Below are 22,283 nucleotides of genomic sequence, written 5' to 3' on the forward strand. Positions count from 1 at the left end.
CCCCTCTCTCTCTCAGTGCAGTGTTAATGTACTGGAGTGTCCAGTCAGTGTGTCTGTATTAACCCCTCTCTCTCTCTCAGTGCAGTGTTAATGTACTGGAGTGTCAGTCAGTGTGTCTGTATGAACCCCTCTCTCTCAGTGCAGTGTTAATGTACTGGAGTGTCCAGTCAGTGTGTGTGTATGAACCCCTCTCTCTCTCAGTGCAGTGTTAATGTACTGGAGTGTCCAGTCAGTGTGTCTGTATGAACCCCTCTCTCTCTCAGTGCAGTGTTAATGTACTGGAGTGTCCAGTCAGTGTGTGTATTAACCCCTCTCTCTCTCTCAGTGCAGTGTTAATGTACTGGAGTGTCAGTCAGTGTGTGTATTAACCCCTCTCTCTCTCTCTCTCTCTCAGATACTCAAGCCTGCGGATAAGAAGCTCTTCTCCTATGGAGGAGGGGGTGGGGTGGGTTCGGGTCGCCCCGTCACTCCGCCACGGAATTCAGCGAAGGCCAAAGCCAAGAAATAGCACCCGCTGCCCCCCCTCCTCTACCTCCCTGCCCCTCCGTCTCTCTCTCCCGCCGGCCGGTGTCGCCCCAGGGGCAGAGGGGGGAGGGCGGTTCGCCGATCGGACCCTCGGAAGCTCGTGGGCCGCCCTCCTGACCCGGCCGGACCGTGTGGCCCGTTTGGGTGCCCTCTGACGAGACCGGACCACCTGTGTGGGGGCCGTGGGACCTGTAGACCTGAGGCGTGGAGCTCCTGGACCGCAGCTCCTTCACAGCAGGGTGGGGGGCCCACCCCTTTCTCCCCTGGCCCCGCCCTCACTGTGTGACCACACCCCTTTCTCCCCTGGCCCCGCCCTCACTGTGTGGCCACACCCCTTCTGGACAGACAACACCCCTTTCCCCCTGGCCCCGCCCTCATAGTGTGACCTCTCCCCCTCTACGTGTGGCCACACCCCTTCTGGACTGACCACACCCCCTTTCTCCCCTGGCTCCGCCCTCATGTTGTGGCCACACCCCTCCTGGACATGCCCCACCCCTTTCCCCTTGGCCCTGCCCTCGCGGTGTGGCCACCCCCCCTCTACATGTGACCACACCCCTTTCTCCTCGGCCCCGCCCTCACGATGGGACCACTCCCCCTCTACATGTGACCACGCCCCTTCCTGCTGTGTGTGTGCTGACCTCCGCTCCTGCAGCGGCTCTGAGGGGCCAGGGGTCGCTGATCGCTGTGTGGGCTCCCTGGGTGGGACGGCGACCCTCCCTCGGGGCAGTACTCTGTACCTCTGTCTGGGCCCTTATAGGGTAGCATCCCTGTCCATCGTGTGGGGAAGGGCGGGGCCTGTGATGGGCTCAGCCAATCAGGTGGGGGAATGCCCCCCCCCCTCCAATGGCTGGCTGTGCCAGTTCACACGTTTCCCCTGGCGACCCGCCCCCCCCTCGGCCCCCGCGCTGTCTGACTGGGTCTGTCCCCTGCAGGCTGACTGGGCTGGTTCACTGTACCCTGCCACAGGGCTGCGCTGTTGTGCAGAGCCCGTGATCCACCAGCACTACAGAGAGACCCTGTGGACACACCAGCACTAGATCACTGTCCCCTACTGCAGTACACTGTCCCCCTGCTGTCTCGCTGTTTACAGCCTGCACTGTCCCCTACAGCAGTACACTGCCCCCTGCTGTCTCACTGTTTACAGCCTGCACTGTCCCCTACAGCAGTACACTGTCCCCTGCTGTCTCACTGTTTACAGCCTGCACTGTCTCCTACAGAAGTACACTGTCCCCTGCTGTCTCACTGTTTACAGCCTGCACTGTCTCCTACAGAAGTACACTGCCCCCTGCTGTCTCACTGTTTACAGCCTCTGTTGTCCAATACCTCAGTCACTGGCTTATCTCAGTAATAATTATATCATACAGTACACTAGCGCCTGGTTACTGTAGGACTCCGGCGCCTGTACAGTACAGTGGGCGGCTCCTGTAGGACTCCAGAGCCTGTAGGACTCCGGCGCCTGTACAGTACAGTGGGCGGCGCCTGTAGGACTCCGGCGCCTGTACAGTACAGTGGGCAGCGACTGTAGGACTCTGGCGCCTGTACAGTACAGTGGGCGGCGCCTGTAGGACTCCGGCGCCTGTACAGTACAGTGGGCAGCGACTGTAGGACTCTGGCGCCTGTACAGTACAGTGGGCGGCGCCTGTAGGACTCCAGCGACTGTAGGACCCCGGCGCCTGTACAGTACAGTGGGCGGCGCCTGTAGGACTCCAGCGACTGTAGGACCCCGGCGCCTGTACAGTACAGTGGGCAGCGCCTGTAGGACTCCAGCGACTGTAGGACTCCGATACCTGTACAGTACAGTGGGCAGCGCCTGTAGGACTCCGGCGACTGTAGGACTCCGGCGCCTGTACAGTACAGTGGGCAGCGCCTGTAGGACTTGGCGACTGTAGGACTCCGACACCTGTACAGTACAGTGGGCGGCGCCTGTAGGACTCCGGCGCCTGTAGGACTCCTGCGCCTGTACAGTACAGTGGGCAGCGCCTGTAGGACTTGGCGACTGTAGGACTCCGACACCTGTACAGTACAGTGGGCGGCGCCTGTAGGACTTGGCGACTGTAGGACTCCGACACCTGTACAGTACAGTGGGCGGCGCCTGTAGGACTTGGCGACTGTAGGACTCCGACACCTGTACAGTACAGTGGGCAGCGCCTGTAGGACTTGGCGACTGTAGGACTCCGACACCTGTACAGTACAGTGGGCGGCGCCTGTAGGACTTGGCGACTGTAGGACTCCGACACCTGTACAGTACAGTGGGCAGCGCCTGTAGGACTCCAGCGACTGTAGGACTCTGGCGCCTGTACAGTACAGTAGGCGGCGCCTGTAGGACTCCGGCGCCTGTACAGTACTGTGGGCGGCGCCTGTACAGTACAGTGGGCGGCGCCTGTAGGACTCCAGCGACTGTAGGACTCCGGCGCCTGTACAGTACTGTGGGCGGCGCCTGTACAGTACAGTGGGCGGCGCCTGTAGGACTCTGGCGCCTGTACAGTACAGTGGGCGGCGCCTGTAGGACTCCAGCGACTGTAGGACTCCGACACCTGTACAGTACAGTGGGCAGCGCCTGTAGGACTCCAGCGACTGTAGGACTCCGACACCTGTACAGTACTGTGGGCAGCGCCTGTAGGACTCCGGCGACTGTAGGACTCCGACACCTGTACAGTACAGTGGGCGGCGCCTGTAGGACTTGGCGATTGTAGGACTCCGGCGCCTGTACAGTACAGTGGGCGGCGCCTGTAGGACTCCGGCGACTGTAGGACTCCGACACCTGTACAGTACAGTGGGCGGCGCCTGTAGGACTCCAGCGACTGTAGGACTCCGACACCTGTACAGTACAGTGGGCAGCGCCTGTAGGACTTGGCGACTGTAGGACTCCGGCGCCTGTACAGTACAGTGGGCGGCGCCTGTAGGACTCCAGCGACTGTAGGACTCCGGCGCCTGTACAGTACAGTGGGCGGCGCCTGTAGGACTCCGGCGCCTGTAGGACTCCGACACCTGTACAGTACAGTGGGCGGCGCCTGTAGGACTCCGGCGCCTGTAGGACTCCGGCGCCTGTACAGTACAGTGGGCGGCGCCTGTAGGACTTGGCGACTGTCGGACTCCGACACCTGTACAGTACAGTGGGCAGCGCCTGTAGGACTCCAGCGACTGTAGGACTCCGACACCTGTACAGTACAGTGGGCGGCGCCTGTAGGACTCAGACACCTGTACGGGACAGCAGGCGGCGCCTGTAGGACTCCGGTGCCTGTAAGACTCCGGCGCCTGTACGGGACAGCGAGCGGACCTGTTGCAGACGTGCTGTGTCCCAGGCCCGCTGCCCAGTTGAGCGGGACAGCGGTACAGCTCTGATCCCGCTGCGCTGCTCCTAAGCGGTCACAACACCAGCACCGATACGGGCCGGGTCAGCACCATCGACACCGGTTTTTAACTCATTTTCACCAGCCAGACCCGACGGGCGCGATCCAATGTGACTTTTTTATTTTTATTTTTTAGATTCAACAATTCAGTTTTTTTTTCCTCTTTTTACCTGACAGAGAGAAGTAGGGGAATTTTAGTACACAATGTCAGATGCAATGTTGGGTTTAATTCTGATTTCTTTTTGTGAACCAATCAGGGACCTCCCCAAGCACTGTTGCTGGGTAGAATCAGAAACAAAATGCTGTTTTTATTTTTTATGTATTTTTTGACAAATCACTGATCTGTCTCTCTGTTACTAGGTAGGAAATAAAATCAATAGTGTATTTGTACAAAGGCATGTCTTATTACTTTGTGTGTGTTGGTACTCCAGGTGTGAGTGTGTCTATACAGTGTCCCTCTCGTCTGAGCACGTCTGGGATCAACTCGCCCATCCCTGTACAACACAGAGCCTGAGAGAGTCAGGGCCTGACCAGTCACACACACACACACCCCACTGAGCACGTCTGGGATCAACTCGCCCATCCCTGTACAACACAGAGCCTGAGAGAGTCAGGGCCTGACCAGTCACACACACACACACCCCACTGAGCACGTCTGGGATCAACTCACCCATCCCTGTACAACACAGAGCCTGAGAGAGTCAGGGCCTGACCAGTCACACACACACACACCCCACTGAGCACGTCTGGGATCAACTCACCCATCCCTGTACAACACAGAGCTTGAGAGAGTCAGGGCCTGACCAGTCACACACACACCCCACTGAGCACGTCTGGGATCAACTCACCCATCCCTGTACAACACAGAGCCTGAGAGAGTCAGGGCCTGACCAGTCACACACACACACACACACACACACACACACACACACACACACACACACACACACACACACACACACACCACTGAGCACGTCTGGGATCAACTCACCCATCCCTGTACAACGCAGAGCCTGAGAGAGTGGTATGGAGCTCCTATAGGGAAGGTCAGTCTGTGTGTGAGACAGTCGGGGTTCGTGAGGAAGGTCACTGCGTGTGTGAGACAGTCGGGGTTCGTGAGGAAGGTCACTGTGTGTATGAGACAGTCGGGGTTCGTGAGGAAGGTCACTGCGTGTGTGAGACAGTCGGGGTTCGTGAGGAAGGTCAGTGCGTGTGTGAGACAGTCGGGGTTCGTGAGGAAGGTCAGTGCGTGTGTGAGACAGTCGGGGTTCGTGAGGAAGGTCAGTGTGTGTGTGAGACAGTCGGGGTTCGTGAGGAAGGTCAGTGTGTGTGTGAGACAGTCGGGGTTCGTGAGGAAGGTCAGTGCGTGTGTGAGACAGTCGGGGTTCGTGAGGAAGGTCAGTGTGTGTGTGAGACAGTCGGGGTTCGTGAGGAAGGTCAGTGTGTGTGTGAGACAGTCGGGGTTCGTGAGGAAGGTCAGTGTGTGTGTGAGACAGTCGGGGTTCGTGAGGAAGGTCAGTGTGTGTGAGACAGTCGGGGTTCGTGAGGAAGGTCAGTGCGTGTGTGAGACAGTCGGGGTTCGTGAGGAAGGTCACTGGGTGTGTGAGACAGTCGGGGTTCGTGAGGAAGGTCAGTGCGTGTGTGAGACAGTCGGGGTTCGTGAGGAAGGTCACTGCGTGCGTGAGACAGTCGGGGTTCGTGAGGAAGGTCAGTGCGTGTGTGAGACAGTCGGGGTTCGTGAGGAAGGTCAGTGTGTGTGTGAGACAGTCGGGGTTCGTGAGGAAGGTCAGTGCGTGTGTGAGAGAGTCGGGGTTCGTGAGGAAGGTCAGTACTGGATGTGTGGTACTGGGAAAAGCAGAGGGGTGAGGAACGAGACCAGTTCAGTAAAGGCTTTTCTGAAGAACAGGTTTGAGTCTGGATCTGAAGGAGTTGAGAGAAGGAGACTCTCTGATGTCCTTGGGGAGAGAGTCCAGAGCTTGGGGGCGCAGCAGGAGAAGCCCTGTCACCCCTAGAGTGTCGAGGGGCTTGGGGGACAGACAGGAGAGCAGAATCAGAGGAGCGAAGGTGGTGAGGTGGGGAGCAGGGCGACAGCAGCTCAGACAAGCAGAGCCTTACAGGCGAGCAGGAGGATTTGGAAGTCGACACGAAGCCTGACGGGAAGCCAGTGCAGATCCAACATGACTGGCCCGCGCCAGAGACAGACCTGCGAAAGGTTCTGCTCGGCGTGTGAAGGTCAACCTTACATTGAACGATTTTCATATTCTTTTAGATTTTGTTCAATCTGATTTGGATAAAGGATGTGTTTTTATTATTCATCTGTTAATTATTTTAGCTAAATACTTTATCCACCAAATGATCTAATGCCGCCCCCTCTAGTCATGCTTTTACAGCGGAATTCCTCTCTTATTTAAGTTCGATAAGACATTGAAATTGAAAGAATCAAAAGGCGGGAAAATATGTCAAAAGTATCATTTTTTGTTTTTTTCTAACCGCGAATTCCTCGGCTGTGAAGTGTCTATTTCTGTAGCTATTTTAATATTCTGTCTCCTTTTCTGTATTTCTGGTGTTTAAATAAAAACTTATTTAAAAAAAGACTCGTCCCACGCTGATAAAAAAAAACTAAAGGGATTCATTTGACGACACTGTACTGAACCACTCGAATCCTTCTGAGGAGCTCCTGTCGAGAAGCTTTGACTGCGACAATATTGAAACAACCGAGCGAGTTTTTTCATGGTTTCTGGCACTACGTCTGTTCCTGGTTAGACAACAGTAATATTTCCGTTAATTGAACTTTTAAGAACATTGTTCTTGGGGTTGTGAATAAAAATCGGTTAATATCATTTTCAATGTAATTCTCGTGAAGACAAGAAAGCTTACATGCAGAGTGCGTAAAACGTGCTTCAAAGAAATGACATTTTTTTAAGTTGTATTCAAATTCTTTAAAAATATTGAAAAAAACAAAGTTGCAGAACTGATTTGCATAAATCTCTTAGCTATAAGCTTCTTATTTAATATCCCCTTAGTTAATCTTCGTAATGTGACCGGTTCTAGTTGCCCTTGGTTGCTGTATTTTGTCCTTTGTATAATAAAAAAATGGGGGAAAAAACCCATCAGGGACACAAAGCCGAAGGGTCCTTTGTGGCTCTTGTCGCGGTTTGATGAGGTCACTTCCGGCCGGTGGAAGCGCTCCACCTGCCCGCAGGACCCTTTCCAAGATGGCTGCGCTGTTGGGACTCCGTGCGTGTGTGAGCTCCGGTAAGTAAGATGACGGCGGCGGACGGGTCGCGACGCTGCTACCCGCCCGGGGTCGGAGCGGCGGGGTGATGCACACGGGGGAAGGCAGGTCCGTGTGAGCTCGGGCAGCCCACGCGTGGGAGAGCGGCCGAGGGACGGAGCCTGCAGTAAAGGTCACGTCTCGTCGCGTCGCGCCAGGGTCTGCGTGTCCGGGGTCCGAGCCCAGCGGCCGGGCCGGTCCGGTCCGGAAAGCAGCGGCGGACTTGAGCTAGAGTCCGTGAGCACCGTGCGGCCTGTGTGTGTTTGTGTCATTGAGACTGTGTGTGTGTGTGTGTGTGTGTGTTTGTGTGCGTGAGAGTGAGTGTGTGTTTTTGTGTCATTGAGACTGTGTGTTTGTGTGCGTGAGAGTGAGTGTGTATGTTTGTGTGCCAGTGAGACTGTGTCTGTGTTTGTGTGTCATTGAGAGTGAGTGTTTGTGTGCCAGTGAGACTGTGTGTGTGCGTGTGAGAGACAAAGTGGAAATGTTGAAAGTCTGTTTTACTATTGAAATTCAAGAGCTTTATTGACATCGGTCAGCTTTTAGCATCACGTGGTCTAAGTCATCATTTCCGTAATGAAGATACTCAGATCTATGTCCATATTAAACCCGACACTGATGTGGCTGTCTCTGTTCTCTCTGTGACAAGACTTATTGACACCCCATCAGCTCTGTAGAGCCAGTGCTGTAAACCTGTCTGTGGAGGGTACTGTACCAGAGATCACACACTGTATTATTATTATTGAGAGACAAGCTCACTGTCTGTTCCTCAGGCTGGGACAGGAGGTCACACACTGTATTATTATTATTGAGAGACAGGCTCACTGTCTGTTCCTCAGGCTGGGACAGGAGATCGCACACTGTATTATTATTATTGAGAGACAGGCTCACTGTCTGTTCCTCAGGCTGGGACAGGAGATCACACACTGTATTATTATTAGTGAGAGACAGGCTCACTGCCTGTTCCTCAGGCTGGGACAGGATCACTATGTGTGCATTCACCTGTCTCTCTCTCTGTGCAGTGTACGTGTGTACTGACCTGTCTTTCTCTCTCTCCAGCTCTCCAGACCTCAGTCACTGGTCTCCTCCATGGCTCCACCAGGGCAGCAGTGAGTATCGGCCTGCAGTAGCAGGGTCACCAACAGGGGGAGACAGTGAGATGCTCACTTGAGAAATCGTATTCTCCTCGCCTGGATTCTACCCCCCAGCGCAGTCTCACCTCTCTCGGTGCAGAGTGTGTGCAGTACCCTGTCTGTCTCTCTCTCGGTGCAGTGTGTGTGCAGTAGCCTGTCTGTCTCTCTCTCGGTGCAGTGTGTGTGCAGTAGCCTGTCTGTCTCTCTCTCTCTCGGTGCAGTGTGTGTGCAGTAGCCTGTCTGTCTCTCTCTCTCTCGGTGCAGTGTGTGTGCAGTAGCCTGTCTGTGTCTCTCTCTCGGTGCAGTGTGTGTGCAGTAGCCTGTCTGTCTCTCTCTCGGTGCAGTGTGTGTGCAGTACCCTGTCTGTGTCTCTCTCTCGGTGCAGTGTGTGTGCAGTAGCCTGTCTGTCTCTCTCTCTCTCGGTGCAGTGTGTGTGCAGTAGCCTGTCTGTGTCTCTCTCTCGGTGCAGTGTGTGTGCAGTAGCCTGTCTGTCTCTCTCTCGGTGCAGTGTGTGTGCAGTAGCCTGTCTGTCTCTCTCTCTGTGCAGTGTGTGTGCAGTAGCCTGTCTGTGTCTCTCTCTCGGTGCAGTGTGTGTGCAGTAGCCTGTCTGTCTCTCTCTCGGTGCAGTGTGTGTGCAGTAGCCTGTCTGTCTCTCTCTCTCGGTGCAGTGTGTGTGCAGTAGCCTGTCTGTCTCTCTCTCGGTGCAGTGTGTGTGCAGTAGCCTGTCTGTCTCTCTCTCGGTGCAGTGTGTGTGCAGTAGCCTGTCTGTGTCTCTCTCTCGGTGCAGTGTGTGTGCAGTACCCTGTCTGTGTCTCTCTCTGTGCAGTGTGTGTGCAGTAGCCTGTCTGTCTCTCTCTCTCGGTGCAGTGTGTGTGCAGTAGCCTGTCTGTCTCTCTCTCAGTGTCCGGTGTCGCTGGTTGCCGGGCGGAGTGCGTGGCGTTTCTATGCGGTGGAGGCGAAGAAGGTGTTCACTCGGGACAAACCTCACGTCAACATCGGCACCATCGGACACGTGGATCACGGCAAGACCACACTGACCGCCGCCATCACCAAGGGTAACCACAGCCCATAATATCCCCCCCTCTCCCTCTCTCTCCCCCTCGGTCCGGCGTGCTCACCTCTCTCTCTCTCAGTGCTGGCGGAGGCAGGAGGGGCGCAGTACAAGAAGTATGAGGACATTGACAACGCGCCGGAGGAGAAGGCCCGGGGCATCACCATCAACGCCTCCCACGTGGAGTACAGCACCCCCAACCGGCACTACGCCCACACCGACTGCCCTGGGCACGCTGACTACGTCAAGGTGACCTCTCTCTCGAACCCGCGCCCTGAGGCAGGGACAGGAGATCACACACTGTATTATTATTATTGAGAGACGGGCTCACTGTCTGTTCCTCAGGCTGGGACAGGAGATCACACACTGTATTATTATTATTGAGAGACGGGCTCACTGTCTGTTCCTCAGGCTGGGACAGGAGATCACACACTGTATTATTATTATTGAGAGACAGGCTCACTGTCTGTTCCTCAGGCTGGGACAGGAGATCACACACTGTATTATTATTATTGAGAGACGGGCTCACTGTCTGTTCCTCAGGCTGGGACAGGAGATCACACACTGTATTATTATTATTGAGAGACGGGCTCACTGTCTGTTCCTCAGGCTGGGACAGGAGATCACACACTGTGTTATTATTATTGAGAGACAGGCTCACTGTCTGTTCCTCAGGCTGGGACAGGAGATCACACACTGTATTATTATTATTGAGAGACAGGCTCACTGTCCGTTCCTCAGGCTGGGACAGGAGATCACACACTGTATTATTATTATTGAGAGACAGGCTCACTGTCTGTTCCTCAGGCTGGGACAGGAGATCACACACTGTATTATTATTATTGAGAGACGGGCTCACTGTCTGTTCCTCAGGCTGGGACAGGAGATCACACACTGTATTATTATTATTGAGAGACAGGCTCACTGTCTGTTCCTCAGACTGGGACAGGAGATCACACACTGTATTATTATTATTGAGAGACGGGCTCACTGTCTGTTCCTCAGGCTGGGACAGGAGATCACACACTGTATTATTATTATTGAGAGACAGGCTCACTGTCTGTTCCTCAGGCTGGGACAGGAGATCACACTGTATTATTATTATTGAGAGATAGGCTCACTGTCTGTTCCTCAGGCTGGGACAGGAGATCACACACTGTATTATTATTATTGAGAGACAGGCTCACTGTTCCTCAGGCTGGGACAGGAGATCACACACTGTATTATTATTATTGAGAGACAGGCTCACTGTCTGTTCCTCAGACTGGGACAGGAGATCACACACTGTATTATTATTATTGAGAGACGGGCTCACTGTCTGTTCCTCAGGCTGGGACAGGAGATCACACACTGTGTTATTATTATTGAGAGACAGGCTCACTGTCTGTTCCTCAGGCTGGGACACGAGATCACATACTGTATTATTATTATTGAGAGACAGGCTCACTGTCTGTTCCTCAGGCTGGGACAGGAGATCACACACTGTATTATTATTATTGAGAGACAGGCTCACTGTCTGTTCCTCAGGCTGGGACAGGAGATCACACACTGTATTATTATTATTGAGAGATGGGCTCACTGTCTGTTCCTCAGGCTGGGACAGGAGATCACACACTGTATTATTATTATTGAGAGACAGGCTCACTGTCTGTTCCTCAGGCTGGGACAGGAGATCACACACTGTATTATTATTATTGAGAGACAGGCTCACTGTCTGTTCCTCAGGCTGGGACAGGAGATCACACACTGTATTATTATTATTGAGAGACAGGCTCACTGTTCCTCAGGCTGGGACAGGAGATCACACACTGTATTATTATTATTGAGAGACAGGCTCACTGTCTGTTCCTCAGGCTGGGACAGGAGATCACACACTGTATTATTATTATTGAGAGACAGGCTCACTGTCTGTTCCTCAGGCTGGGACAGGAGATCACACACTGTATTATTATTATTGAGAGACAGGCTCACTGTCTGTTCCTCAGACTGGGACAGGAGATCACACACTGTATTATTATTATTAAGAGACAGGCTCACTGTCTGTTCCTCAGGCTGGGACAGGAGATCACACACTGTATTATTATTATTGAGAGACAGGCTCACTGTCTGTTCCTCAGGCTGGGACAGGAGATCACACACTGTATTATTATTATTGAGAGACAGGCTCACTGTCTGTTCCTCAGGCTGGGACAGGAGATCACACACTGTATTATTATTATTGAGAGACGGGCTCACTGTCTGTTCCTCAGGCTGGGACAGGAGATCACACACTGTGTTATTATTATTGAGAGACAGGCTCACTGTCTGTTCCTCAGGCTGGGACACGAGATCACATACTGTATTATTATTATTGAGAGACAGGCTCACTGTCTGTTCCTCAGGCTGGGACAGGAGATCACACACTGTATTATTATTATTGAGAGACAGGCTCACTGTTCCTCAGGCTGGGACAGGAGATCACACACTGTATTATTATTATTGAGAGACGGGCTCACTGTCTGTTCCTCAGGCTGGGACAGGAGATCACATACTGTATTATTATTATTGAGAGACGGGCTCACTGTCTGTTCCTCAGGCTGGGACAGGAGATCACACACTGTATTATTATTATTGAGAGACAGGCTCACTGTCTGTTCCTCAGGCTGGTACAGGAGATCACACACTGTATTATTATTATTGAGAGACGGGCTCACTGTCTGTTCCTCAGGCTGGGACAGGAGATCACACACTGTATTATTATTATTGAGAGACAGGCTCACTGTCTGTTCCTCAGGCTGGGACAGGAGATCACACACTGTATTATTATTATTGAGAGACAGGCTCACTGTCTGTTCCTCAGGCTGGGACAGGAGATCACACACTGTATTATTATTATTGAGAGACAGGCTCACTGTCTGTTCCTCAGGCTTGGACAGGAGATCACACACTGTATTATTATTATTGAGAGACGGGCTCACTGTCTGTTCCTCAGGCTGGGACAGGAGATCACACACTGTATTATTATTATTGAGAGACGGGCTCACTGTCTGTTCCTCAGGCTGGGACAGGAGATCACACACTGTATTATTATTATTGAGAGACAGGCTCACTGTCTGTTCCTCAGGCTGGGACAGGAGATCACACAGGCTCACTGCTCCTCTCTCTCTGTGAAGAACATGATCACAGGAACAGCCCAGCTGGATGGCTGTATATTGGTCGTTGCCGCGACAGACGGACAGATGCCCCAGACGCGAGAGCACCTCCTGCTGGCCAGGCAGATCGGCGTGGAGCACGTGGTGGTCTTCATCAACAAGGCCGACGCCGTGCCCGACCCCGAGGTCACCGAGCTGGTGGAGATCGAGATCCGAGAGCTGCTGTCCGAGTTCGGCTACGATGGGGAGAACACGCCCGTGATCATCGGGTCAGCGCTGTGCGCCCTGGAGGTGAGGGAGAGGAGGAGGGAGGGGAGAACACGCCCGTGATCATCGGGTCAGCGCTGTGCGCCCTGGAGGTGAGGGAGAGGAGGAGGGAGGGGAGAACACGCCCGTGATCATCGGGTCAGCGCTGTGCGCCCTGGAGGTGAGGGAGAGGAGGAGAGAGGGGAGAACACGCCCGTGGTCATCAGGTCAGCGCTGTGCGCCCTGGAGGTGAGGGAGAGGAGGAGAGAGGGGAGAACACGCCCGTGATCATCGGGTCAGCGCTGTGCGCCCTGGAGGTGAGGGAGAGGAGGAGAGAGGGGAGAACACGCCCGTGATCATCGGGTCAGCGCTGTGCGCCCTGGAGGTGAGGGAGAGGAGGAGAGAGGGGAGAACACGCCCGTGATCATCGGGTCAGCGCTGTGCGCCCTGGAGGTGAGGGAGAGGAGGAGAGAGGGGAGAACACGCCCGTGATCATCGGGTCAGCGCTGTGCGCCCTGGAGGTGAGGGAGAGGAGGAGGGAGGGGAGAGCAGGCCCGTGATCATCGGGTCAGCGCTGTGCGCCCTGGAGGTGAGGGAGAGGAGGAGAGAGGGGAGAACACGCCCGTGATCATCGGGTCAGCGCTGTGCGCCCTGGAGGTGAGGGAGAGGAGGAGAGAGGGGAGAACACGCCCGTGATCATCGGGTCAGCGCTGTGCGCCCTGGAGGTGAGGGAGAGGAGGAGGGAGGGGAGAACACGCCTGTGGTCATCGGGTCAGCGCTGTGCGCCCTGGAGGTGAGGGAGAGGAGGAGGGAGGGGAGAACACGCCCGTGATCATCGGGTCAGCGCTGTGCGCCCTGGAGGTGAGGGAGAGGAGGAGGGAGGGGAGAGCAGGCCCGTGATCATCGGGTCAGCGCTGTGCGCCCTGGAGGTGAGGGAGAGGAGGAGAGAGGGGAGAACACGCCCGTGATCATCGGGTCAGCGCTGTGCGCCCTGGAGGTGAGGGAGAGGAGGAGGGAGGGGAGAACACGCCCGTGATCATCGGGTCAGCGCTGTGCGCCCTGGAGGTGAGGGAGAGGAGGAGAGAGGGGAGAACACGCCCGTGATCATCGGGTCAGCGCTGTGCGCCCTGGAGGTGAGGGAGAGGAGGAGAGAGGGGAGAGCAGGCCTGTGGTCATCGGGTCAGCGCTGTGCGCCCTGGAGGTGAGGGAGAGGAGGAGGGAGGGGAGAACACGCCTGTGGTCATCGGGTCAGCGCTGTGCGCCCTGGAGGTGAGGGAGAGGAGGAGGGAGGGGAGAGCAGGCCCGTGATCATCGGGTCAGCGCTGTGCGCCCTGGAGGTGAGGGAGAGGAGGAGAGAGGGGAGAACACGCCCGTGATCATCGGGTCAGCGCTGTGCGCCCTGGAGGTGAGGGAGAGGAGGAGGGAGGGGAGAGCAGGCCTGTGGTCATCGGGTCAGCGCTGTGCGCCCTGGAGGTGAGGGAGAGGAGGAGGGAGGGGAGAACAGGCCTGTGGTCATCGGGTCAGCGCTGTGCGCCCTGGAGGTGAGGGAGAGGAGGAGAGAGGGGAGAACACGCCCGTGATCATCGGGTCAGCGCTGTGCGCCCTGGAGGTGAGGGAGAGGAGGAGGGAGGGGAGAGCAGGCCTGTGGTCATCGGGTCAGCGCTGTGCGCCCTGGAGGTGAGGGAGAGGAGGAGGGAGGGGAGAACACGCCTGTGGTCATCGGGTCAGCGCTGTGCGCCCTGGAGGTGAGGGAGAGGAGGAGGGAGGGGAGAACAGGCCCGTGGTCATCGGGTCAGCGCTGTGCGCCCTGGAGGTGAGGGAGAGGAGGAGGGAGGGGAGAGCAGGCCTGTGGTCATCGGGTCAGCGCTGTGCGCCCTGGAGGTGAGGGAGAGGAGGAGGGAGGGGAGAGCAGGCCTGTGGTCATCGGGTCAGCGCTGTGCGCCCTGGAGGTGAGGGAGAGGAGGAGGGAGGGGAGAACACGCCCGTGGTCATCGGGTCAGCGCTGTGCGCCCTAGAGGTGAGGGAGAGGAGGAGGGAGGGAAGAACACGCCCGTGATCATCGGGTCAGCGCTGTGCGCCCTGGAGGTGAGGGAGAGGAGGAGAGAGGGGAGAGCAGGCCTGTGGTCATCGGGTCAGCGCTGTGCGCCCTGGAGGTGAGGGAGAGGAGGAGGGAGGGGAGAACACGCCTGTGGTCATCGGGTCAGCGCTGTGCGCCCTGGAGGTGAGGGAGAGGAGGAGGGAGGGGAGAGCAGGCCTGTGGTCATCGGGTCAGCGCTGTGCGCCCTGGAGGTGAGGGAGAGGAGGAGGGAGGGGAGAGCAGGCCTGTGGTCATCGGGTCAGCGCTGTGCGCCCTGGAGGTGAGGGAGAGGAGGAGGGAGGGGAGAGCAGGCCTGTGGTCATCGGGTCAGCGCTGTGCGCCCTGGAGGTGAGGGAGAGGAGGAGGGAGGGGAGAACAGGCCTGTGCTAGGCCCTGCGCTCTCCGGGCTGAACCAGCGCCTCTGTGTCTCTGGATCAGAACCGCGAGCCCGAGCTGGGGGTCAAGGCCGTGATGAAGCTCCTGGAGGTGGTGGACACCTGCATACCCCTGCCCCAGAGACAGCTGGACAAGCCCTTCCTGCTGCCCATCGAGGCTGTCTACTCCATCCCAGGTACTGTCCCTGACCCCTGACCCCTGACCCCTGACCCCTGACCCTGCCCCAGAGACAGCTGGACAAGCCCTTCCTGCTGCCCATCGAGGCTGTCTACTCCATCCCAGGTACTGTCCCTGACCCCTGACCCTGCCCCAGAGACAGCTGGACAAGCCCTTCCTGCTGCCCATCGAGGCTGTCTACTCCATCCCAGGTACTGTCCCTGACCCCTGACCCCTGACCCCTGACCCCTGACCCTGCCCCAGAGACAGCTGGACAAGCCCTTCCTGCTGCCCATCGAGGCTGTCTACTCCATCCCAGGTACTGTCCCTGACCCCTGACCCCTGACCCCTGACCCTGCCCCAGAGACAGCTGGACAAGCCCTTCCTGCTGCCCATCGAGGCTGTCTACTCCATCCCAGGTACTGTCCCTGACCCCTGACCCCTGACCCTGCCCCAGAGACAGCTGGACAAGCCCTTCCTGCTGCCCATCGAGGCTGTCTACTCCATCCCAGGTACTGTCCCGACCCCTGACCCCTGACCCCTGACCCTGCCCCAGAGACAGCTGGACAAGCCCTTCCTGCTGCCCATCGAGGCTGTCTACTGCATCCCAGGTACTGTCCCTGACCCCTGACCCCTGACCCCTGACCCTGCCCCAGAGACAGCTGGACAAGCCCTTCCTGCTGCCCATCGAGGCTGTCTACTCCATCCCAGGTACTGTCCCTGACCCCTGACCCCTGACCCTGCCCCAGAGACAGCTGGACAAGCCCTTCCTGCTGCCCATCGAGGCTGTCTACTGCATCCCAGGTACTGTCCCTGACCCCTGCCCCCTGACCCTGCCCCAGAGACAGCTGGACAAGCCCTTCCTGCTGCCCATCGAGGCTGTCTACTCCATCCCAGGTACTGTCCCTGACCCCTGACCCCTGACCCTGCCCCAGAGACAGCTGGACAAGCCCTTCCTGCTGCCCATCGAGGCTGTCTACTCCATCCCAGGTACTGTCCCTGACCCCTGACCCCTGACCCCTGACCCTGCCCCAGAGACAGCTGGACAAGCCCTTCCTGCTGCCCATCGAGGCTGTCTACTCCATCCCAGGTACTGTCCCGACCCCTGACCCCTGACCCTGCCCCAGAGACAGCTGGACAAGCCCTTCCTGCTGCCCATCGAGGCTGTGTACTCCATCCCAGGTACTGTCCCTGACCCCTGACCCCTGCCCCCTGACCCTGTGTCTCTCCTGTCTCCCTCCTAGGGCGAGGTACAGTGGTGACAGGCACTCTGGAGAGAGGATTGATCAAGAAGGGAGATGATTGTGAATTTGTGGGACACAACCGGTCTTTTAAATCGGTGGTAACTGGTAAGTGTCTGTATGAACCCCTCTCTCTCAGTGCAGTGTTAATGTACTGGAGTGTCCAGTCAGTGTGTGTGTATGAACCCCTCTCTCTCAGTGCAGTGTTAATGTACTGGAGTGTCCAGTCAGTGTGTCTGTATTAACCCCTCTCTCTCTCAGTGCAGTGTTAATGTACTGGAGTGTCCAGTCAGTGTGTCTGTATTAACCCCTCTCTCTCTCAGTGCAGTGTTAATGTACTGGAGTGTCCAGTCAGTGTGTCTGTATTAACCCCTCTCTCTCAGTGCAGTGTTAATGTACTGGAGTGTCCAGTCAGTGTGTGTGTATTAACCCCTCTCTCTCAGTGCAGTGTTAATGTACTGGAGTGTCCAGTCAGTGTGTCTGTATTAACCCCTCTCTCTCTCTCAGTGCAGTGTTAATGTACTGGAGTGTCCAGTCAGTGTGTGTGTATTAACCCCTCTCTCTCAGTGCAGTGTTCATGTACTGGAGTGTCCAGTCAGTGTGTGTGTATTAACCCCTCTCTCTCTCAGTGCAGTGTTAGTGTACTGGAGTGTCCAGTCAGTGTGTGTGTGTATTAACCCCTCTCTCTCTCAGTGCAATGTTAATGTACTGGAGTGTCCAGTCAGTGTGTGTGTATTAACCCCTCTCTCTCTCTCAGCGCAGTGTTAATGTACTGGAGTGTCCAGTCAGTGTGTCTGTATGAACCCCTCTCTCTCAGTGCAGTGTTAATGTACTGGAGTGTCCAGTCAGTGTGTGTGTATTAACCCCTCTCTCTCAGTGCAGTGTTCATGTACTGGAGTGTCCAGTCAGTGTGTGTGTATTAACCCCTCTCTCTCTCAGTGCAGTGTTAGTGTACTGGAGTGTCCAGTCAGTGTGTGTGTGTATTAACCCCTCTCTCTCTCAGTGCAGTGTTAATGTACTGGAGTGTCCAGTCAGTGTGTGTGTATTAACCCCTCTCTCTCAGTGCAGTGTTAATGTACTGGAGTGTCCAGTCAGTGTGTCTGTATGAACCATGTGTGTCTCTCAGGTGTTGAGATGTTCCACCAGTCCCTGGACAGAGCAGAGGCAGGGGACAATCTGGGCGCTCTGGTCCGAGGACTGAAGAGGGAGGATGTCCGGCGAGGCATGGTCATGAGCAAGCCTGGGTCCATCCAGCCACACCAGAAAGTGCAAGCTCAGGTGTGTGTGCTCGCTGTGGACAGCCTGTCTGTCTCTCCCTGCTGTGTCGCAGGTCTTCATCCACACTGACTCTCTCTCTCTATCTCGCTCCCTCAGGTGTATGTCCTCAGTAAGGAGGATGGGGGGCGCCACAAGCCCTTCGTGTCCAACTTCATGCCTGTGATGTTCTCTCTCACCTGGGACATGGCCTGTCGAATCGTCCTACCTGCAGGCAAGGTCAGATTCAACACTCTCTCTCGGTGCAGTGTTAATGTACTGGAGTGTCCAGTCAGTGTGTCTGTATGAACCCCTCTCTCTCTCAGTGCAGTGTTAATGTACTGGAGTGTCCAGTCAGTGTGTGTGTATGAACCCCTCTCTCTCTCTCAGTGCAGTGTTAATGTACTGGAGTGTCCAGTCAGTGTGTCTGTATGAACCCCTCTCTCTCTCAGTGCAGTGTTAATGTACTGGAGTGTCCAGTCAGTGTGTCTGTATGAACCCCTCTCTCTCTCAGTGCAGTGTTAATGTACTGGAGTGTCCAGTCAGTGTGTGTGTATGAACCCCTCTCTCTCTCTCAGTGCAGTGTTAATGTACTGGAGTGTCCAGTCAGTGTGTCTGTATGAACCCCTCTCTCTCTCAGTGCAGTGTTAATGTACTGGAGTGTCCAGTCAGTGTGTCTGTATGAACCCCTCTCTCTCTCAGTGCAGTGTTAATGTACTGGAGTGTCCAGTCAGTGTGTCTGTATTAACCCCTCTCTCTCTCTCAGTGCAGTGTTAATGTACTGGAGTGTCCAGTCAGTGTGTCTGTATGAACCCCTCTCTCTCTCTCAGTGCAGTGTTAATGTACTGGAGTGTCCAGTCAGTGTGTCTGTATGAACCCCTCTCTCTCTCAGTGCAGTGTTAATGTACTGGAGTGTCCAGTCAGTGTGTCTGTATTAACCCCTCTCTCTCTCAGTGCAGTGTTCATGTACTGGAGTGTCCAGTCAGTGTGTGTATTAACCCCTCTCTCTCTCAGTGCAGTGTTCATGTACTGGAGTGTCCAGTCAGTGTGTCTGTATTAACCCCCCTCTCTCTCTCAGTGCAGTGTTCCTGTACTGGAGTGTCCAGTGTGTGTATTAACCCCTCTCTCTCTCAGTGCAGTGTTAATGTACTGGAGTGTCCAGTCAGTGTGTCTGTATGAACCCCTCTCTCTCTCAGTGCAGTGTTAATGTACTGGAGTGTCCAGTCAGTGTGTCTGTATTAACCCCTCTCTCTCTCTCAGTGCAGTGTTAATGTACTGGAGTGTCCAGTCAGTGTGTCTGTATGAACCCCTCTCTCTCTCTCAGTGCAGTGTTAATGTACTGGAGTGTCCAGTCAGTGTGTCTGTATGAACCCCTCTCTCTCTCAGTGCAGTGTTAATGTACTGGAGTGTCCAGTCAGTGTGTGTGTATTAACCCCTCTCTCTCTCAGTGCAGTGTTAATGTACTGGAGTGTCCAGTCAGTGTGTCTGTATGAACCCCTCTCTCTCTCTCAGTGCAGTGTTAATGTACTGGAGTGTCCAGTCAGTGTGTCTGTATGAACCCCTCTCTCTCTCAGTGCAGTGTTAATGTACTGGAGTGTCCAGTCAGTGTGTGTGTATTAACCCCTCTCTCTCTCAGTGCAGTGTTAATGTACTGGAGTGTCCAGTCAGTGTGTCTGTATGAACCCCTCTCTCTCTCAGTGCAGTGTTAATGTACTGGAGTGTCCAGTCAGTGTGTGTATGAACCCCTCTCTCTCAGTGCAGTGTTAATGTACTGGAGTGTCCAGTCAGTGTGTCTGTATGAACCCCTCTCTCTCTCAGTGCAGTGTTAATGTACTGGAGTGTCCAGTCAGTGTGTCTGTATTAACCCCTCACTCTCTCTCAGTGCAGTGTTAATGTACTGGAGTGTCCAGTCAGTGTGTCTGTATGAACCCCTCTCTCTCTGCAGGAGATGGTGATGCCTGGTGAGGACACGTCTCTCACTCTGACTCTCAGACAGCCCATGGTGTTGGAGAAGGGTCAGCGCTTCACGCTGAGAGACGGGAACAAGACCATCGGTACTGGGCTGGTCACTGACATCCTCACGCCCACCGCTGAGGACAACATCAACTGGGGCTAGACTGACCAAGGCTGCCTGGACACCTGGACTGAACACAGGCTGACTGGACACCTGGACTGAACACAGGCTGACTGGACACCTGGACTGAACACAGGCTGACTGGACACCTGGACTGACCAAGGCTGCCTGGACACCTGGACTGACCAAGGCTGCCTGGACACCTGGACTGAACACAGGCTGACTGGACACCTGGACTGAACACAGGCTGACTGGACACCTGGACTGACCAAGGCTGCCTGGATACCTGGACTGACCAAGGCTGCCTGGACACCTGGACTGACCAAGGCTGCCTGGACACCTGGACTGAACACAGGCTGACTGGACACCTGGACTGACCAAGGCTGCCTGGACACCTGGACTGAACACAGGCTGACTGGACACCTGGACTGGGTATAGAGAGATTGACCACAGACAGACTGGACAGCTGGACTGAGTCCCCAGCTCTCCTGCCCCTCTGAGAGTCTCTCTGCTCCTGGATGAATCTTCATTCCTGCTTGTGTCTATGTGTGTCCACACTGGTGCGTTAGATACTGAGGCAGCACTCACACAGACGGGTCTCTCTGTCCTGGGAGGAGACAGACAGACAGACAGACAGGTCTCTCTGTCCTGGGAGGAGACAGACAGACAGACAGACAGACAGGTCTCTCTGTCCTGGGAGGAGACAGACAGGTCTCTCTGTCCTGGGAGGAGACAGACAGACAGGTCTCTCTGTCCTGGGAGGAGACAGACAGACAGGTCTCTCTGTCCTGGGAGGAGACAGACAGACAGGTCTCTCTGTCCTGGGAGGAGACAGACAGACAGACAGACAGACAGACAGGTCTCTCTGTCCTGGGAGGAGACAGACAGACAGACAGACAGACAGGTCTCTTTGTCCTGGGAGGAGACAGACAGACAGACAGACAGACAGGTCTCTCTGTCCTGGGAGGAGACAGACAGACAGACAGGTCTCTCTGTCCTGGGAGGAGACAGACAGACAGGCAGGTCTCTCTGTCCTGGGAGGAGACAGACAGACAGGCAGACAGACAGGTCTCTCTGTCCTGGGAGGAGAGAGAGAGACAGACAGGTCTCTCTGTCCTGGGAGGAGAGAGAGAGAGAGACAGACAGACAGACAGACAGACAGGTCTCTCTGTATTGGGAGGAGATAGACAGACAGACAGACAGACAGGTCTCTTTGTCCTGGGAGGAGACAGACAGACAGGTCTCTCTGTCCTGGGAGGAGATAGACAGACAGACAGACAGACAGGTCTCTTTGTCCTGGGAGGAGACAGACAGACAGACAGACAGGTCTCTCTGTCCTGGGAGGTGTGGGTCAGACATGATGTTTTTGTAAAGGATGAACTGTGATGTACTGGGAATGTAATAAAATGTATTTAATAATGTCTGGATCTCCGGAGTCTTGTCTTGCTTCCCTGTCGATCCAGCTGGGTGCAGTGGTCACTGTCTCCCAGCGTCCGGTCGCCCCAGTGTTTGTCAGGGTGACCAGCACAGATCCCGGCCCGCGGCCCTCTGGGTGACCACCAGGTGGCAGCCAGTGACCGGAGTTGGGCCTGGTCGCTGTCCTGACCACCGGGGGGCAGCGGCGGGTCGTCTGAGCCGAGCTCGTGGCTGAGAGAGGTGTCCTCGCGCCAGCTGGGAGTTTCTGTTTCTGCGCTCGGTCCCGAGTCAAGCCTCAGTCAAGACCGTCCTGACTCTCTGTGCTCATTAACAATCTCGGGGTGTCTCTATAAAAGAGTCGGGGTGTTACTCAGTGTCCCCCTGGTCTTGACCAGTCCTGGCCTCCTAATGACCTCTGACCTGTCCTCATCGCCCTGAGAGCTGCTGTGTGTGAGCGCACTGGTGGGGCTCCACACTGCTGCTGCTGGAGGGGATCACCACCACCAGCGGGGTGTCCAGAAAGGCGCTATATAAGGGTGAGGATATTAATGACCCCTAATGACCTCTGACCTGTCCTCATTGCTCTGAGAGCTGCTGTGTGGGAGATAACTGGAGCATCATCCAGGTGGGGTACACACTGCTGGGGGTGGAGGGGATCCCCAGGACTGGTAAAGACCAGGGGAAACTGGGGTAACGCCCCTACTCTTATAGAAACACCCCCGGATTTTAAATGCCCACAGAGAGTCAGGACCTCGGTTTTACGTCTCAGCCAAAAGACGGAGCCCGTTTACAGCCAGCAGCCAGATCACCCTGCAACTCCCAGCTCACAGCCCACTGGAGCCCAGCAGGGGGCGCCCTCACCCAGCTCTCAGCCCACTGGAGCCCAGCAGGGGGCACTGTCTCCCAGCTCACGGCCCACTGGAGCCCAGCAGGGGGCGCCCTCACCCAGCTCACAGCCCACT

General features: G+C 55.6%; 2 protein-coding genes and 2 long non-coding RNA genes across 43 annotated transcripts in view; 3 read left to right on the forward strand and 1 right to left on the reverse strand.

The window, feature by feature from the left end:
* The window catches only part of ppp1cab (protein phosphatase 1, catalytic subunit, alpha isozyme b), a 26,904-nt gene extending 24,119 nt beyond the window's left edge, over positions 1 to 2,785 (forward strand). The window contains exon 7 of the mRNA XM_088637304.1: positions 395 to 2,785. Coding sequence (XP_088493430.1) covers positions 395 to 508 — 114 coding nt within the window. The 3' untranslated portion in view covers positions 509 to 2,785. The remainder of the gene's footprint in view (positions 1 to 394) is intronic.
* On the reverse strand, positions 2,266 to 3,905 carry LOC148659545 (uncharacterized). Of its 2 annotated transcripts, XR_015939722.1 has the most exons (6): positions 3,724 to 3,824; positions 3,287 to 3,399; positions 2,940 to 3,156; positions 2,763 to 2,882; positions 2,426 to 2,482; positions 2,266 to 2,369 (listed from the first exon to the last, which is right to left on the reverse strand). It is a non-coding gene; the product is annotated as an uncharacterized LOC148659545 (long non-coding RNA). The 2 variants fall into 2 exon arrangements; XR_015939721.1 differs by lacking the exons at positions 2,940 to 3,156; positions 3,287 to 3,399 and having other exon boundaries at positions 2,268 to 2,369; positions 2,426 to 2,465; positions 2,763 to 2,859; positions 3,781 to 3,905.
* LOC148659546 (uncharacterized) lies at positions 2,866 to 4,269 on the forward strand. Its single transcript, XR_015939719.1, has 2 exons — positions 2,866 to 3,582; positions 3,753 to 4,269. It is a non-coding gene; the product is annotated as an uncharacterized LOC148659546 (long non-coding RNA).
* Positions 4,270 to 6,980: 2,711 nt separating this feature from the next.
* Positions 6,981 to 21,326, forward strand: tufm (Tu translation elongation factor, mitochondrial). Of its 39 annotated transcripts, none has more exons than XR_015939240.1 (12): positions 6,981 to 7,130; positions 8,206 to 8,255; positions 9,181 to 9,334; positions 9,413 to 9,579; positions 12,483 to 12,752; positions 15,223 to 15,355; positions 16,581 to 16,685; positions 17,704 to 17,855; positions 17,952 to 18,071; positions 19,777 to 20,928; positions 21,109 to 21,145; positions 21,187 to 21,326. XR_015939240.1 is itself a non-coding variant. In XM_088633795.1 (11 exons), the coding sequence occupies exons 1-10, from the start codon at positions 7,034 to 7,036 to the stop codon at positions 19,945 to 19,947; spliced, it is 1,419 nt and encodes a 472-aa protein (XP_088489921.1). In that variant the 5' UTR covers positions 6,981 to 7,033; the 3' UTR covers positions 19,948 to 19,970; positions 20,055 to 21,326. The 39 variants fall into 39 exon arrangements, 4 of the variants coding, with proteins under 4 accessions (XP_088489921.1, XP_088489923.1, XP_088489924.1 ...); XR_015939241.1 differs by having other exon boundaries at positions 19,777 to 20,542; positions 20,617 to 20,682; positions 20,757 to 21,326; XR_015939214.1 differs by having other exon boundaries at positions 19,777 to 21,145.
* Positions 21,327 to 22,283: the final 957 nt, after the last annotated feature.

The sequence above is a fragment of the Lepisosteus platostomus genome, chromosome 6 (assembly GCF_059453375.1).
Source record: "Lepisosteus platostomus isolate fLepPlt1 chromosome 6, fLepPlt1.hap1, whole genome shotgun sequence".
Lineage (NCBI taxonomy): Eukaryota > Metazoa > Chordata > Actinopteri > Semionotiformes > Lepisosteidae > Lepisosteus > Lepisosteus platostomus.